This window comes from Schistocerca nitens, chromosome 5, assembly GCF_023898315.1.
Source record: "Schistocerca nitens isolate TAMUIC-IGC-003100 chromosome 5, iqSchNite1.1, whole genome shotgun sequence".
Taxonomy (NCBI): Eukaryota; Metazoa; Arthropoda; class Insecta; order Orthoptera; family Acrididae; genus Schistocerca; species Schistocerca nitens.
Genome location: NC_064618.1, coordinates 643,545,740 through 643,563,074, shown reverse-complemented (window position 1 = coordinate 643,563,074; position 17,335 = coordinate 643,545,740). Strand labels below are relative to the sequence as shown.

General features: G+C 42.5%; 1 protein-coding gene across 2 annotated transcripts in view; it reads left to right on the top strand.

The window, feature by feature from the left end:
• Nucleotides 1-17,335, top strand: part of LOC126259216 (probable cytochrome P450 301a1, mitochondrial) — a 166,660-nt gene that overhangs the window by 57,642 nt on the left and 91,683 nt on the right. For both annotated transcript variants that reach the window (XM_049955816.1, XM_049955815.1), the window contains exons 2-3: nt 2,895-3,163; nt 15,337-15,470. In XM_049955816.1, coding sequence (XP_049811773.1) covers nt 2,911-3,163; nt 15,337-15,470 — 387 coding nt within the window. In that variant the 5' untranslated portion in view covers nt 2,895-2,910. The remainder of the gene's footprint in view (nt 1-2,894; nt 3,164-15,336; nt 15,471-17,335) is intronic.

Below are 17,335 nucleotides of genomic sequence, written 5' to 3'. Positions count from 1 at the left end.
GTGTGGAGGATAAAAATCGTAGAGGGAGACCAAGAGATGAATACACTAAGCAGATTCAGAAGGATGTAGGTTGCAGTAAGTACTGGGAGATGAAGAAGCTTGGACAGGATAGAGTAGCATGGAGAGCTGCATCAAGCCAGTCTCAGGACTGAAGACCACAACAACAACAACAACAACAAAAATTCTCGACTACTCTACTACAACATTGCACCACACAGTACTGCACTACACAACGGTACACTACGCTACTGTACTTTGTGTCAGAACCAAGCTGGGTTTCACATTTGTCTGGGTGCTTAGCTCACGGTAAGCTGAGGTACAACTCAGGATTCACAGAGGCTACGCTGTTGTGCCACGCAAGGTGTAGAGACTGGGAGATGGCCGTCAGGGTCTTAGGAAATCTTACCAGGTGCCCTTCGAGGCTCATCTCCTCACTGCTTCCGGAAGGTCGTTGTACGTGGATGTGACGCGACTCGTTGTCATGACGTAAGGTCTCTTCTTCGTTGCCTTTCAGCCATGTAGGCTTGCAGTTCATAAGCTGATATTTTATCTGACAGCGAATTCAGCATAAGCCACAGTTGCTCATTCCCTACTTGTATTACAGACTGTTGTATTACCAAAGGCGCTCTTGCCCTGGTCTGAAACATCTTGTCTAATGACACATACCCAGACAATGTGATCCGCGGTTCCGACTGCTCCATATTCACAAGTGTCTGGGGTGCTTTGTATATTTTTAATAGATATCCAGCATATGGACCACGTCCCGACAGCCGGAAGGAATTATGTCATTCATGTTCTTTCTTTTATGCTAGGAGGGAACTGCTAGATTCTCCCCCATGTTTCTGTCGTGTCCTAAATTTCTTGTCACTCTCTAGCAATGCGTGCCTTTTATTTGCTTATTCGATATATGGCTCTTGTGCTCAATATCTCCTTTTCTCTGTCATATTCACCCTTTCTGAGCCAATATTGTGCACCACTCTCTCTTACCGTTAGGTCTAGAGATTGTAAGCCTAACATCTGCAGCAGCGCCTCAGTCGGTGTTGGTGTATATGCGCCCGTCAGGCGCAGTTCAGTGCTCGCCGTAGAGCCTGTGCTGTCCTTACTTTCCTGTCTCTGTGAGCTGAAAAGCTCAAAAAAAATGTGTGTGAAATCTTATGGGACTTAACTGCTAAGGTCATCAGTCCCTAAGCTTACACACTACTTAACCTACATTATCCTAAGGACAAACACACACACCCATGCCCGAGGGAGGACTCGCACCTCCGTCGGCATCAGCCGCACAGTCCATGACTGCAGCGCCCCAGACCGCTCGGCTAATCCCGCGCGGCTGAAAAGCTCAACTCATAGCCCACGATAGCGAGTAAGACTACATTTTGGTACGTTCTTATTGCACTAGTGGGAGCTGAAAATTTCTTTGCTCATTTGTTGCTGTTGTGCGGCCGAGCGGTTCTAGGCAATTCAGTCCGGAACCGCGCGACTGCTCCGATCGCAGGTTCGAATCCTGCCTCGGGCATGGATGTGTGTGATGTCCTTAGGTTAGTTAGGTTTACGTAGTTCTAAGCCTAGGGGCTGATGACCTCAGATGTTAAGTCCCATAGTGCTCAGAGCCATTTGAACCTCTTTTTTTTTTTTTTTTTTCTATTGTGTTTAGGATTTTAATGCCTCTCTAACAGACGTTTTCTACATTTGCATGAATGTTTTGCTTTGCGATGATGTTAATTCCAAGATACCTCAATACTTCTTTTCTTTTAACTGGTCGGTAATATGGAAATGTGTGGCTAGGGCCTCCCGTCGGGTAGACCGTTGGTCATTTATTCTGATTGTGGAGTTTATAACTCTTGATACAGTTCGTTTTAGTAAGATCTAAACTGTTTTCTGTGCTGCTGTTGCTAATTAGTTTTCTACGCACCAGTCTTTCAAGAACCAATCTACTACTTTCCTCTAGTTTAGCCCTTGTAATGACAGATACTATCATCAACCCCACGGTGTGCTGGGCTGTAATTGCACTGTTCAGCGTCTGGATAACTGGTAACTGCTGACAGTATAACCAGATGCAAGGGGTCGAGCAATTCGGTAAACGTTTGCGACTGTCCTCGGTTCCGGAAAAATCGTGAAATTCGGCAGATAGTGAGAAAGCAATACTGACAACAATATCAAGGTTGCCTCGGAAGATTATTCGTAGAGATTATCGGGTGGGAATTGTAGCTGCTGTACATGCACTCAAATGGTAGCTATCATAATACACACAGGGTTCTTCATAAGCACCTCCAGGTTTCCAGAAGACCGCTACGCGAAATCTTCCAGACATAAAATAGACACTTATCTGGGGGTAGAGATCGCCCCAAGTTTTTAACTTACATTACAGTTCCCCATTATGGGCACAGTTTATGATGCAACAAACGTCAATCCGATAGTCAGTCTTTTACCGGACACCTACTAACACGTCATGGTCGATAGCACCAACCGCTTTAAGTATCCTTCCTCGTAACTCTTCCAAATTAACCCGCAGTGGATACAGGAACACATGATCATGACGTAACCCAATAAGAAGAAATCAAATTTAGTTACGTGATGTGACTGTGGGAGGCCACTGACGCAAACAGAGTCAGGCTGAGAAGCACTTTCAAAACAACGCCGAGGCAGTTCGACGGCTAGGCTATCACAAACGTCTGGAAGAAAGGCTGGTGGAGCACCCTCCTGCCTTGCTGTAATTTGAGGATAAGGCATCTGAAGCGTGACCAAGTAGACGATACGAGCAGCAGTTTTCTATGTAAGAAAAGATGATCCATTAACTTCTCATGACAACAAAAGACGTTAACTTGAATGCGGAACGTGTTCCACGGTTGCCTCTCAGCCACCAGTGTGTCCAGCAGACTTTTTCTGCGCACTTGCAGCCTCTGGACCAGTGAGATGACCGGCGCCGCCCTCTCCGCGGCCAGACGCGCGTGCAGCGGCAGCCGCCGACTCCTGTCGCTGCCGCCCCCAGCCGCCCCCGCAACCACCCCGGCCTGTGGCAGGTGGCTGGCCACTGTCGCCGCCTCCGCAGAGACGCCACCCAGCTCTCCGTCTCAAGAGTGGCTCAGCGCGAGGCCCTTCGAGGAGATGCCCGGCCCCAAGAAGCTGCCCATCATTGGCAACCTCTGGAATTTCATCCCTAAGATCGGTAAGTGCCCTCAGTGCTATTGTCAAACTGTCATTATCGAACATGTTCTGTGTTCAGGCATTGTGACATTTCTGGAGAACGAAGGTGGGCTCTGTTTAGAGACCTTGCAAATCAAAACTAGCTCTGTTCGCCATAGCTCATGCCGTGTTCTTTGCCTTCCGGAAAGTTCCGATACAGTTCTGCGCCCTCATTTAGTGATCAATGCTTATCGAGTAGCGGACTTCCTAGCAGGCAGAGCTCAACACGTTATTTTCCATGAAACGAAATCGACAGCTGTAAAGCCTGTTATACAGGCCTTCCTGTTGACAGTGTACACGGAGTGTTTTCAGATTCGTTATACAAACGAAGACTTTAATTGTGAAACGGGTAAATAACGGACAGAAATGTTTGATATAGCAATGAATGCAGTATCTTCAACCTTTACTTCCGTCTTACACTGTATGTTACCGACGATCCTGGTAGCTAGATAGTGTGTGTGTGTATGTGTGTGTGTGTTTGGAGCTTACTGGCGCTGAACTGCGAGGTTATTATCTCTCTTATACATATTAGAAGAAATGAATGTGGATAAAATGAATAAAATTATTGTCATACAGAGGTGAGGAAACCCACAAAATGACACTAATTCGCTTCTTACACGCCTTAAGACAACAGAGAGAGGTGAAATGTGCCATATCTGGGATTAAAACGACAGAAGAGCCAAAATGAAGGTACAGGGAAATGTGACTGGCTCAGCATTTACAGAAAAACGTGGGTGAGCCAGGCAGCTTGTTAATACGTCAAGAACATCTCTCTAAAATTTTAGGATACAATATACTACTACATACGTTACAGCGTTTACTGTTTCCAGTAATTTGTCGTCAGTGGTGTAGTTGTTCCTTTCTTATGCATACTTTACATTTATTTACGTTCAGGGTCAACTGACAGGGCCTCCACCATTCACCAGTCCTTTGTAGATCCTTCTGAAAGTCGTAATTGTCTTCTGGCGTTGCTTCTTAATAGAGACAACCACATCATCTCCGAGTGGCCTTTGGAACTTCTGACGGATTCTACTACATCATTTATATACAATGTAAACGGTAACGGTCCTATCACACTTCCTTGGGGTACTCCCGAAATTACGTTTAGATCTGCCCGTTTTGTTCCACTAAGAGCCACGTGTTGAGTACTATCTGCAAGTAAGTCTTGAATCCAGTCGCAAATCTGGTCCGATAGTCGGTAAGCTCGTATTATTTCACTGAACGGCGGCGCCGGACGGAGTCAAGTCGAGGAACGCGGTGTCTTGAGTGCCGATGTCTATAGCGCTTTGAGTTTCGCAAGATCTCTGTTTGTAGAATCCATGTCGATTTCTGTCAAGCGTTCCCATAATTCTACAACAGATTGACGTCAGCGATATTGGCCTCTAATTACGCAGATCTCTCTTACTACCCTTCTTGAAAACGGGCATAACCTGCTCTGTTTCCAATGGCTAGGAACCATTCCTTGCTCCAGCGACCAACGGCAGAGTCCTACTAACTGTGGAGAGAGATCTTTCACATAACCTCTCTAAAATCTTAGTGACATCTCATCTGGTCGTTAAGCCGTTCCACTTCAAAACGATTGTAGTTGTTTTTATATTCCGTAATCGTTTGTATATGCCATTTCGAGGTACGTACGGTGGTTGAAAGGAGGGCCTTATTACGAACTTACGCAGAGAAACAATTTAGAAAGACCGAATTCAGTATTTCGGCCTTTTCTTTGTCATTTTCAGTTTCGGTGCCATTATGGTCATTGAGTGACTGGATAGATAATTCCGAGCCGCTTACTGATTCTACGTAAGCCCAAAGCCCCTTATTTTTTTAGTCAGATCGGTTGACAAAATTTTACTTTTAAAGTCACTGAACGCTTCTCTTATTGCTCTCCATACGCTCATTTTCGATTTGTCTAGCTTTTGTTTGTCAGCTAGGTCTTGACGTTTGTTGAATCTGTAATGAAGCTGTCTTTTTTTACGTAGTAGTTTGCTAACACCGCTAGTAAACCACAGTGTGTGTTTCCATTCCCTTGACACATTCCTCGGAAGGAATACTGAACGACGCTTTTGAATTTTTTGATTTGTGTTGCACATCTTCTTCCTCAGCACTGAATATTCGATTCTCTGTAATTTATATCCTGTATCCTGCATTACAGAGATGACCAACTTCCAGTCGCCATGTTTTGTGATGAGCCGCTACATCGTGATTTCAGCGTTCTTCAGTGCGACCGTAGCAGTCGCGCGGTTCCGGAGACTGAAGCGCCTAGAACCACTCGGCCACAGCGGCCGGCTGAAACCGCAACTGATAATACATAATACTCGTATAAGGGATATACACACAGAGAGAAAAAATCTCAACACCTTGAAGAAGTTGTGCGACATAAACGAAAGCTGTTAAGCGTGTTTCCACTTCTGAGAGGTGATGCGTCTTCAAATTTCAGGCCAGTCGCATACTCTGGTAGCGCCACTCTGGGGATGTTTCCGTGATTTCCCTAAATCGCTCCAGGCAAATGCCGGGATGGTTCCTTTGAAAGGGCACGGCCGACTTCCATCCCCGCCCTTTCCTAATCCGATGAGACCGATGACCTCGCTGTCTGCTCTCCTTCCCCATACAACCCAACCAACCACTATGAGGATGCAAATCAAGTTTGCCAGAACTCCTGAAGAGAGACATTGACTGTGGATATTGTTCTCACAGGTCTTCCATCTTTATTCCATCTTGCTTCCTTTACGTCTTTCTCTATAGCTTCCACGTATTTTTCTGAGAACGGAAACGTGTTCCAGGTAGACTGCATTCTTTTTATTATCTATGCGATTGGTCAGTTTCAACCTTTCACTAGTGGTAAGGTAGATGCTGCCTGCAGGAAAATTAAAGAGACCTTTCGAGAAAAGAGAACAAACTGTATGAATTTCAAGAGCTCAGATGGGAAACCAGTTCGAAGCAAAGAAGAGAAAGCAGAAAGATAGAAGGAGGATAAAGAGGGTCTATACAAGGGCGATGTACTTGAAGGCAATATTATGGAAATGGAAGAGGACGTAGATGAATATGAAATGGGAGATATGATACTGCGTGAAGAATTTGACAGAGCACTAAAAGACCTAAGTCAAAAAAAGGCACCGGGAGTAGACAACATTCCACTAGAACTACTGACAGCCTTGGGAGAGCCAGCCATGACAAAACTCAGGTGAGCAACATGTATGAGAGAGGTAAAGTACCCTCAGACTGCAAGAACAATACAATAATTCTAATTCCAAAGAAAGCAGGTGTCGACAAGTGCGTGCTTTAAATACATCCTGTGACGGTTGTGAGCGTTAGTTACCTTTGAGACTGGACGTGGTGAGTTGACGTTAGTCAAAAATACATTCTAGGCCACTAAGGCCCCCTTATCAACATCTCACTGAGTTTGAAGAAACGGCCGGTGTGGCCGAGCGGCTCTAGGCGCATCAGTCTGGAACCGCGCGACCGCTACGGTGGCAGGTTCGAATTCTGCCTCGGGCATGGATGTGAGTGATGTCCTTAGGTTACTTAGGTTTACGTAGTTCTGAGTTCTAGGAGACTGATGACCTCAGATCTTAAGTCCCATATTGCTCAGAGCTATTTGAACCATTTAAGTTTGAAGAGATCGTTCAATAGGGCTTCGAGAGAAGCTAGATGCTCCTTCCGCGATACTGCAGAAAGATTTTTCAGGACTGTGGCCTCTGTACATGACTGCTGGCAGTGGTGGTCACGGGAATGTACGATTGCAAGAAGTCCGGGCTCAATACGGTCACGTGCCACTAACAACAGGGAAGAACATCGTGTTCGGCGTATGGCTCTGGCTCACCGTACTACATATGCAGCAGAAATTAGAGCAGCAGTTGTCACCAAAGCGACACAATGAATTGTTACAAATCTGTTGCTTCAAGAAGAGGTTCGAGCCAGATGCCCTGTAGCGTGTATAAAGGCACATTTGCATGCCGTGCGTGAGTTTCCTCGGAAACGCGAAATCTTAATTAAATAATTAATCTCTGACAAATAAATAAAGCCTATGGCACAGAACTGCAGCGCTATGTCGCTGATAAAACAAAACACAATTAGAACACACTTATGTTTGATTAAGAAGAGAGGTCTTGTACAACAACTAGTCCGGGAAGCACGTATATTTTATTGACTGGCACACCGCCATATTTGATGTTATATAAGAACACTGCGAGTTGCAATCTTACTAGGCACTCGATTCTGTAAAGAATTTATATTTATGACAGTAAGTAGAATTATTTAACTGTAGGCTTATTCGTTGAATGTATCTGATTTAACTAACTGTGTAAACTTTTTTATGTTTAGTAGACAGTCACCTCTGTACGACGTATTGACATGGCTGGCAAATTATTCTAATATTGAGATTTAGATTTGAGTCCGCACCTAACGCAGCAGTCTTTGGAAACGATTTAAATACGAAGTCCGATTATTTGAGTCTTATTTCACGGTCAACTACGAATAACATTACATTTACGAAAAAGCCATTGTCAAGCGTCTGATACCGAATAATTAAACGTCCACGTTCCAGATAAGCAAATATTAATTACATCCAATCACTATTATACAATAATTAATATTTATATTTATTTTATTTTATTTATTTTATACGTGCATTCCACTGATCAAGCACCACCGCCATTTGTGACTTCAGTGGTGTCGAGTGAGAGCAGGGTAGACGTCTGTCGTGTTTACTGATGAAAGCTGATTCTGCCTCTGTGGCAGTGATGGCCGTGTGTTGGTTAGAAGGAGACCTGCAAGCAAACTGTCTGCATCCTAGACATACTGCACCTACACCTGGCGTGGTCTGGGCCGCAATTTCATGTGACAGCGGGAGGACTCTAGGGTTTATCCCAAGCACACTGACTGTACGCCAGTCTAGTGATTCGGCCTGTTGTGCTGCCATTCATCAACAACATTGCAATGCGTGTTTTCCATCACAATAACGCTCGTCCACATGCCTTTTTTCTAAACCGACATGCTCGACAGAGAGTCGACAAGTTGCCTTGTGGACAAGTTGCCTTCTTACCAATCGAGAACGTAGGGGACACCATCGAAAGGCAAGTTCAGCGTCACCCCAACCAACATTAACGGTCCCTCTATTGACCGACCAAATGCAACAAGCATGGAACTCCATCCAGAAAACTGCCATCTCCCACCTGTGCAACACAGTGCATGCACGTCTGCATGCTTACATGGAACATTCTGGCTGTTACACCTATTATTAATGTACCAGCATTTCACATTTGCATTTGCATATATCGCGCTTACATTAACCTGTGATCTGCAGTGTTAACCACTTAAATACGCTACGTATACAAATATATTTCCCAACATTCCATTACCCTATATTAAATACAGGGTGATTCAAAAAGAATACCACAAATTTAGGAATTTAAAACTCTGCAACGACAAAAGGCAGAGCTAAGCACTATCTGTCGGCGAATTAAGGGAGCTATAAAGTTTCATTTAGTTGTACATTTGTTCGCTTGAGGCGCTGTTGACTAGGCGTCAGCGTCAGTTGATGCTAAGATGGCGACCGCTCAACAGAAAGCTTTTTGTGTTATTGAGTACGGCAGAAGTGAATCGACGACAGTTGTTCAGCGTGCATTTCGAACGAAGTATGGTGTTAAACCTCCTGATAGGTGGTGTATTAAACGTTGGTATAAACAGTTTACAGAGAATGGGTGTTTGTGCAAAGGGAAAAGTTCTGGACGGCCGAGAACGAGTGATGAAAATGTAGCACGCATCCAGCAAGCATTTGTTCGCAGCCCAGGAAAATCGACTCCCAGAGCTAGCAGAGAGCTGCAAATTCCACAATCAACTGTATGGAGAGTCCTACGAAAAAGGTTAGTTATGAAACCTTATCGTCTGAAATTGGTTCAAGCACTGTCTGCAGCTGATAAGATTAAAAGAATCGATTTCTGTGATTTTATCCTTGCTCAAATGGAAACAGATTTTTCCTTATGGAGGTATGTTAAGGATATGGTGTTTCGGCCACCTCTCCCAGCCACCATTGATGATTTGAAACAAGAAATAACAGCAGCTATCCAAACTGTTACGCCTGATATGCTACAGAGAGTGTGGAACGAGTTGGAGTATCGGGTTGACATTGCTCGAGTGTCTGGAGGGGGCCATATTGAACTTCTCTGAACTTGTTTTTGAGCGAAAAAAAACCTTTTTAAATACTCTTTGTAATGATGTACAACAGAAGGTTATATTATGTTTCTTTCATTAAATACACATTTTTAAAGTTGTGGTATTCTTTTTGAATCACCCTGTATTTTATGGTGTTGCATTTTTTTCCGTCAGTATATTTACGTAATCGGAAGAAAGGAAGAAAGATTAGTGCTTAACATTCGGTCAGCATCGAACTCGTTAAAGAAGGTAGGTAACAGGTGAGAAACGAAACTGTACAGACTAAGTGCAGAAAGAACATATGACTTACATAGCGCTGTCCAGAAACAACATTAATTGATAAAAAAGTTAAATCAGGTGGATTTTAGTTGTTATGCATCCAGTGACATCGTCAGAAAAAATATTATAAAAAGATTATAAAAACTGTACCATTCGACACAGTAAAAGTATTCGCATGTTTTAGCTTTACCAGGAGTTGTATTAGGACATGTTCTAATTTTCAAATAGATTGTTCTATAAACAAAAGGCTAAACGTGATTTAGTGTAATAAAACTATAGAAAGGAAATGTGCGTACTCGTATCTTTTTGGCCCGGAATTCACTTCTGGGGTGTTAGACCGCCTGGCGCAAGTCCGTTTATTTGGCATCAGTTCGGCGACTTGCGGATCCATGATGACGAAATGATGTTCAGGACAATACAAAAACCCAATCACGAGCGGAGAAAGTCCCTGATCCAGTCAGGAATCGAACCTGGGACCCCGTTATATAGAATTAACGACGCTAGCCACATTTCCACATCTGCTGACAATAACGGTGTAAAACAGGTTGCAGTGGAGAGGGTGTAGAAGTTGAGTATAAAATTACGTCATCTATAGTGCAAGTGTTAAGACCCGTGGACCTGCAGAGGTGGTTGACATAGCTTGGACGCATCATGGATTGCTTACAAAAGCATGTGCACAAATCTCTACTGCTATTGTACCAGACCAGTATATTATTGCTGTTGGCCTCCTGTGGGCTTTATACAAAACATGCGCTGACGTTACAATGAACAAGTACAGTGAGTAAGAAAAACGCATCGCGCTGTAAGTGGTTTCAAGACATCTACTGTCAAGTGGTTAGGCCTGTCTTCGTGGAATATGAGGATGGAAGTTTATGAGCAGCCGACCGAAGTGCCCGTAGACATAGGAGCGATAATACTTTGGTCGGCTAAAGCTCGTAGATACAGTTACACGTCTGCGGAATAACTCTGAAGGAAGTTGTTGATGAAGTGGTGGCAGACCTCCAGAAACTGGTGTTTTTTAGAGTGTATTTCTCGCTCAGCGGCTTTTCCGTGTATCCAGAACCCAGAATGATGCCCCCGACCGGAAATGTTGGTCAAAGACAGGGATATCGTCAGGAGTGCCCCAGGAAAGTGTGATAGGACTGCTGTTATTTTCTATATAGATAAATGATCTGGTGGACATGGTGGGCAGCAACCTGCGGCTGTTTGTTGATGATACTGCGCTGTACTAGAATGTATCGAAGTTGAGTGACTAAGGAATTGACAAGAAGACTTAGACGAAATTTATAGTTGGTGTGATGAATGGCAGCTTGTCTAAATATAGAAAATGTAATTAATGCACATGAGTAGGAAACACAAAATCGTAATAATCGGATACGGCTTAGTAGCGTCCTGCTTAACACAGTCGCTTCGTTTAAATATCTGGGCGTAAATCTGCAAAGCGATATGGAATGGAACGAGCATGTGAGAACTGTGTTAGGGAGGGCGAAATGGTTGACTCCGATTTACTGGGAGAACTTTCGAAAAGTGTGGTTCATTGGTAAAGGAGAGTGCATATAAGACGCTAGTGCAGCCTATTCTTGAGTACTGCTCGAGTGTTTGGGAACCGTACTAGGTCGCATTAAAGAAAGACATCGAAGCAATTCAAAAGCGGACTGCTAGAGTTATCACCGGTAAATTCGAACAACACCAGTTGGGAATCCCCGTAGGATAACGTTCACTATTGAGAAAATTTAGAGAAGTGGCATTTGAAGCATACTGCAGAACAATTCTACTGCCGCTAACATACAGTTCGCGTAATAAAATATGAGAAATTTGGCCTCATACGGAGCCATACAGACAGTCGTTTTTCCGTCATTTTATTTGCCAGCGGAAAAGAACAGGAGAAAAAAATGGTTCAAATGGCTCTAAACACTATGGGACTTAACATCTGAGGTCATCACTCCCCTAGACATAGAACTACTTAAACCTAACTAACTTAAGGACATCACACACAACCATGCCCGAGGCGGGATACGAACCTGCGACCCGCAGCAGCAGCGCGGTTCCGGACTGAAGCGCCTAGAACCGCTCGGCCACAGCGGCCGGCAAAAGAACAGGAGAGGAAGTGACTAGTAATCTAGTAATGGTAAAGTGTACCCTCCTTCACACACCGTACGGTAGCTTGCGGAGTATGTATCTTATGTAGGCGTAGATGTAGGTACATTTTTTCTGGTTGCCGTAAATTGTCATGTACATCCATTAAGTATCCCTTCTGCACTGTATGAAGATTTGTGAGGCTGTATTCGACACTGTACACTACGAGACTATCTTAACCGAGGTGGGCTGCGAAGGTGAATTTACTTCCTATGTTCCCTTATTTTTAATTCTGTGTGTTAGTTGAATCGCCTTTTAAAGTTCTTTCGAATTTTTTCCATGTAGCTAGCCTTCAAACAAAAGCAGCAAATTTTATATTCGCCACCGTTTTGTTATAAGTCTTGCGCTGTGTTAATGTCGTGCAATAAAAGACGGCGTGCCGGGATGGCCGAGCGGTTCTAGGCGCTACAGTCTGGAACCACGGACCGCTACGGTCGCAGGTTCGAATCCTGCCTCGGGCATTGATGTGTGTGATGTCCTTAGGTTAGTTAGTTTGGAGTAGTTCTAAGTTCTAGGGGACTGATGACCTCAGAAGTTGAGTCCCATTGTGCTTAGAGCCATTTGAACAATTTTTTAATAAAAGACGTAACACAGGGGGTTGAAATTTATATGTGACGTGTATCTTACAGCTAACAAGGCATCCAATATATTTTAGATTAGACGCATTATGATAAGCATGTTATAAGTTACGTCTAACATCAAATACAAAATACGAGCTACAGGAAGGTAGAATTCAGTTATGGGCGCTATCAGCTGTTGACAGGAAAGAAAGACGAACGTGGCAACACATAATTACTGAAAGTAAGGGAAAAGAAATTGTGACTCAGAGAGTAAGGGAAACACAGAGGAGCATAACTGAGAGAAAATGTGAGCATTGCATTTACAGAACGAAATTTTCACTCTGCAGGAGAGTGTGCGCTGTTATGAAACTTCGTGACAGATTAAAACTGGACCGAGACTCGAGCTCGCTCCGGCACACAGTTTTAACCTGCCAGGGAGATTCATATTGCGTTTACAGTTTGTCGGATGGAAAACTGGTCATAAACGTTAATTTTTGGGGGAAAGTCTTGAGGGTGATAGAAAGAAGTACTTCTTGCGTGTCGTGATGACAGGATTTCCTGCCCAACTAAGATACTTTGCCCTGAAGATGGACGTTGCAACATGTCTGAGATGACGGTTTATTTTATTATTTTAGCATTTTACGTATTTTAACTGACTAAGATGAGTAGACCGAGAAGGATTTTAATGACATATTTTAGAAATAATTAATAAATTTTATTTTACTGGCGTTTGGAGTAACTACAGTGCAGGTAGTATCATATCACGTTAGAGTATAGATAATTCAGAATGAAAGAGGTAAAGAACTGTATGAAAACCATAAACGAATTGTGTAGTGATACTTGTCGCTTATCTTCTGGCGTTCTACGGATCGGAGCGTGGAATGTCGGATCCCTTAATCGGGCACGTAGGTTAGAAAATTTAAAAAGGGAAATGGACAGGTTAAAGTTAGATGTAGTGGCAATTAGTGAAGTTCGGTGACAGGAGGAAAAAGACTTCTGGTTAGTGGTTATAAACACAAAATTAAATGGGGGTAATGCTGGAGTAGGTTTTATAATGAATAAATAAAAAAAAAAAACAGGAGCGCGGATAAGCAACTACGAAGAGCATACTGAACACATCATTGTAGCCAAGATAGACACGAAGCCCACCACAGTAGTACAAGTTTATATGCCAACTAACTCCACGGATGATGAAGATGCGATAAAAGAAATTATTCAGATAGTTAAGGGAGACGACAATTTAATAGTCATGGGGGACTGGAATTCTGTAGTAGGAAAAGGAAGAGAAGGAAAAGTAGTAGGTGAATATGGACTGGGGGTAAGGAATGAAAGAGGAAGCCGCCTGGTAGAATTTTGTGCAGAGAATAACCTAATCATAGCTAACACTTAGTTTAATACTCGTGAAAGAAGGGTGTTACTTGGAAGAGGCCTGGAGACACTGGAAGGTTTTAGATAAATTATACAATGGATAGGCAGATATTTAGGAACCAGGTTTTAAATTGTAAAACATTTCCAGGAGCGAATGTGGACTCTGACCATAATTTATTATTTATAAACTGTAGATTAAAACTGAAGAAACTGCAAAAATGCAGGAATTTAAGGAGATGAGATCTGGATAAACTGAAAGAACCAGAGGTTCTAGACAGTTTCAGAGAGAGCATTTCGGAACGATTGCCATGTAGAAGGGGAAGAGATACAGTGGAAGAAGAATAAGTAGCTTTGAGAGATGAAACAGTGAAGGCAGCAGAGGATCAAGTAGGTAAAAAGACGAGGGTTAGTAGAAATCCTTGGGTAACAGAAGAGATACTGAATTTAATTGATGAAAGCAGAAAATATAAAAATGCATTAATGAAGCAGCCGAAAAAGGATACAAACATCTAAAAAATGAAATCGATGGGAAGTGTAAAATGGCTAAGCAAGGATGGCTAAAGGATAAATGTAAGGGCATAGAGGCATATACATATATCACTAGGGGTAAGATAGATGCTGCCTACAGGAAAATTAAAGAGACGTTTCGAGGAAAGGGAACCAACTGTATGAATATGGGCAGATGGAAACCAGTCCTAAGCAAAGAAGGGAAAGGTCTTACTTTTTTATAAATCTTTTAACGCGTACACCTGACAGGTGTTGAACAGTTAGATCAACGTTGTAGTTCGGTTGGCTCTAAATTTGCTCTCGCCGAGCTGTAACGAAGTCACCGTAGAAAGAGATGCAACTTCGAAACTAACGTACTCTTTCGGACTTCTCAGCTCGAGTAACTTTAATATGGAAATAATATGTGTAATTATAGATATGATGTTGACAAATGTCTACAATGGGCTTCAGCAGTAACCGAAGTTGTAGAGCCAAGTGGTAATTGTTTTCTCAGTATTTTTGGCAGTAGTTCGCAGACAGCCGCATTCTTTGTGCGCCTTTGGAAATCCTTAAAGCCTACCCACAGCTAAACTGTGTAAACTCTCATACTCTCAAATACCTCCTTTGGTAGGCATCTGGATGTCCGATGTGTGATAGTTATCGATAGTGCTTTGTTAGTGGAGGCCTTACCAACGCTCCGATAAGATGAAATTTTTAAGTGTCACATTTGTTTAGGAAGTATATGACCCACACATGGTGTACTATCATAGATGAAGCTGTTATGACCATAAATTCTATTAATGAAGATAGTGATAAGTCGGAGCCGTATGGAAGTCTTAAGAGATAAATTAAGATGCCATCAAACTTTGAAATCAGGACTGATTTGAATTATTGCGAAGGGTAAAGCCATCCCTGTAAGCAGGAGTATGGTGTCAGAAATTGATGTTAATACTGGATGTCATTGTTGACAAGTTGTACGCGCCATGAATTTCACATTTACTACTTTCCCCCTGAAAATATGTTGTGTATGAGAAGGTGGTGGAAATTATGTTAACTGTACTCACTTCACGTAACTCTGAATCCATATTTTAACTACAAGTAGAAAGTCTGGTTGCTCTGAACACACTGTATACCATAATTTTATTAGAACACTTCTTGACTAGCCTTACTGATTTGTTCACAGGAGAGATGTCGAATCAAGACTTGAATGAATTAAACGACTTCCTGTGGAAGCGTTACGGGGATTTGGTGAAACTAGACGGCATTCCTGGGCGGCCGATATCTGTGATCCTGTTTAACGCAAACGACATTGAGAAAGTAAGTCCTACAGACAGAAACCTGCAAAACGCTCAGTGCCACATTTTTGCTCACGTAGCTTGTGCGACATATTTCCGATAATTCTTAATTCTTGTTTCTTTGCTCACTGTTCTTACCAAGAATGGTGCGATAGTTAGTTATTTGTATGTTCGATCGATATTGATATAACTGCGATTTCTCGCTATGGTTTCGAACAAGCCTCTCGGCTTGTAAATTTAAAATAATTTCACAGTAAAACTATGTAGTAATTATGATGGCCATTTACGTAAATATTTTTTACACCAATATTAAGGCACCACGACTATTTTATTTACGGTATTCCATAATTAACTCTACGTGTAATCTCTGTCTGTCTGTCTCTCTCTCTCTCTCTCTCTCTCTCTCTCTCTCTCTCTCACACACACACACACACACACATGCACACAAACACACATACACACACGTTTGGAAATTCTTCTACAGAGAATTGTCAAGCAAGTATGATTTCAGTTTCTGTGCCTTACTAGGGCTGGGTGACGGATGGTGTAACACTCGAGTGCAAGTCATCAAGTAATATTTTCATCGAATCTTGTGAAGTTTCAGTTAAACTAGCTGATAAAATACCCAGAGAACATTTGTTTTCTCTTTCTTTAATATTTCTGATGTAATCACTGACCAGAGTGTAATATGCAGAGTGTTTATTTTAACTTGAGACAACTGAATATCTCGAAAACGACGCATCGTTCGAAAAAAATGCTTTACGTGAAAAGTTAACATTAATAAAGGGGACATCTGTGGGCGAAACAACTGGCCCCTCCTAACCACTCTTCCTGCATGGGCGGGGCCTACGTTCTATTTTCAAATGTTTTTTCGTTTCGCCAAAAAATACATGCGGTTTACTTGACACATTGTTACCATCCGTGATAGATGGCGACAAATATCAAGTCTGCCTGTTTCTGCAATTACGAACCGACGCATCTGATTCTACATTCCTTTTACGATGTGAAAGTGAACCTTTGTTTTCTAATGATTGATATTTGTGTTCGAAATTTACTTTAGTGTTGCAAATTTGATTATAAAGTACAATATTGTGATTCGCCGCAATGTCTGGTTAGAAACTACGTGTAGCGTGATTCGAAAATAACGACATGGCTTTAATAGTTTTCTGTTCCCATCGGGGCGCCTGATGTCCCCTTGCCTCTCACAATTTGGGCGCTTGATTACGGTGAGTTCCCTCGCCTTTCACCTTAATTGTAATTCACAATGCTTTCAAGCTGTGTACATGCATTGAGCGTACGCATTAAGAAACGTGTTGAAATGGAAGGTTGTCAGTCTGAGCATTAATTGGGAGTTACAATTATGGCGAGAACCAAGGGGACTCACTGAAATCAAACATCCCAAAGGTGAGAGGCAACTACATCAAGCAACTCGATGGAAACAGAAAACTAGTGACACACGAAACTGTGCGTCCCATGCACGTCGTTGTTCCTGGATCATGCTAAACGTAGTTTCTAACCATACATTGCAACAGCAAATAATTTTGTACTGTACCATCAAATTTGCAAAACTAAAATAAATTTCTAATATGAATATCAACCGTTAGAACACAAAGGTTAACATTTAAATCTAAAATTAAATACAGAGTCAAATGCATTGCTTCTTTATTGCGAAAACAGGCACACTTGATATTTATCGCCATCTACCACGAATGGGAAACAATGGTAAGAGTAAACCGTATGTATTTTTTGGCGTAGAATCTGAATATGCATTTAAAACAAGGGGTTTCGATTCGAAAATACAAAAGTGACTCCGGCCACGTACGGGGAGGGTTGGTTGGGCTGTGAACCGTTATAGCATAGACAGATTTGCCTCTACATCTACATCCA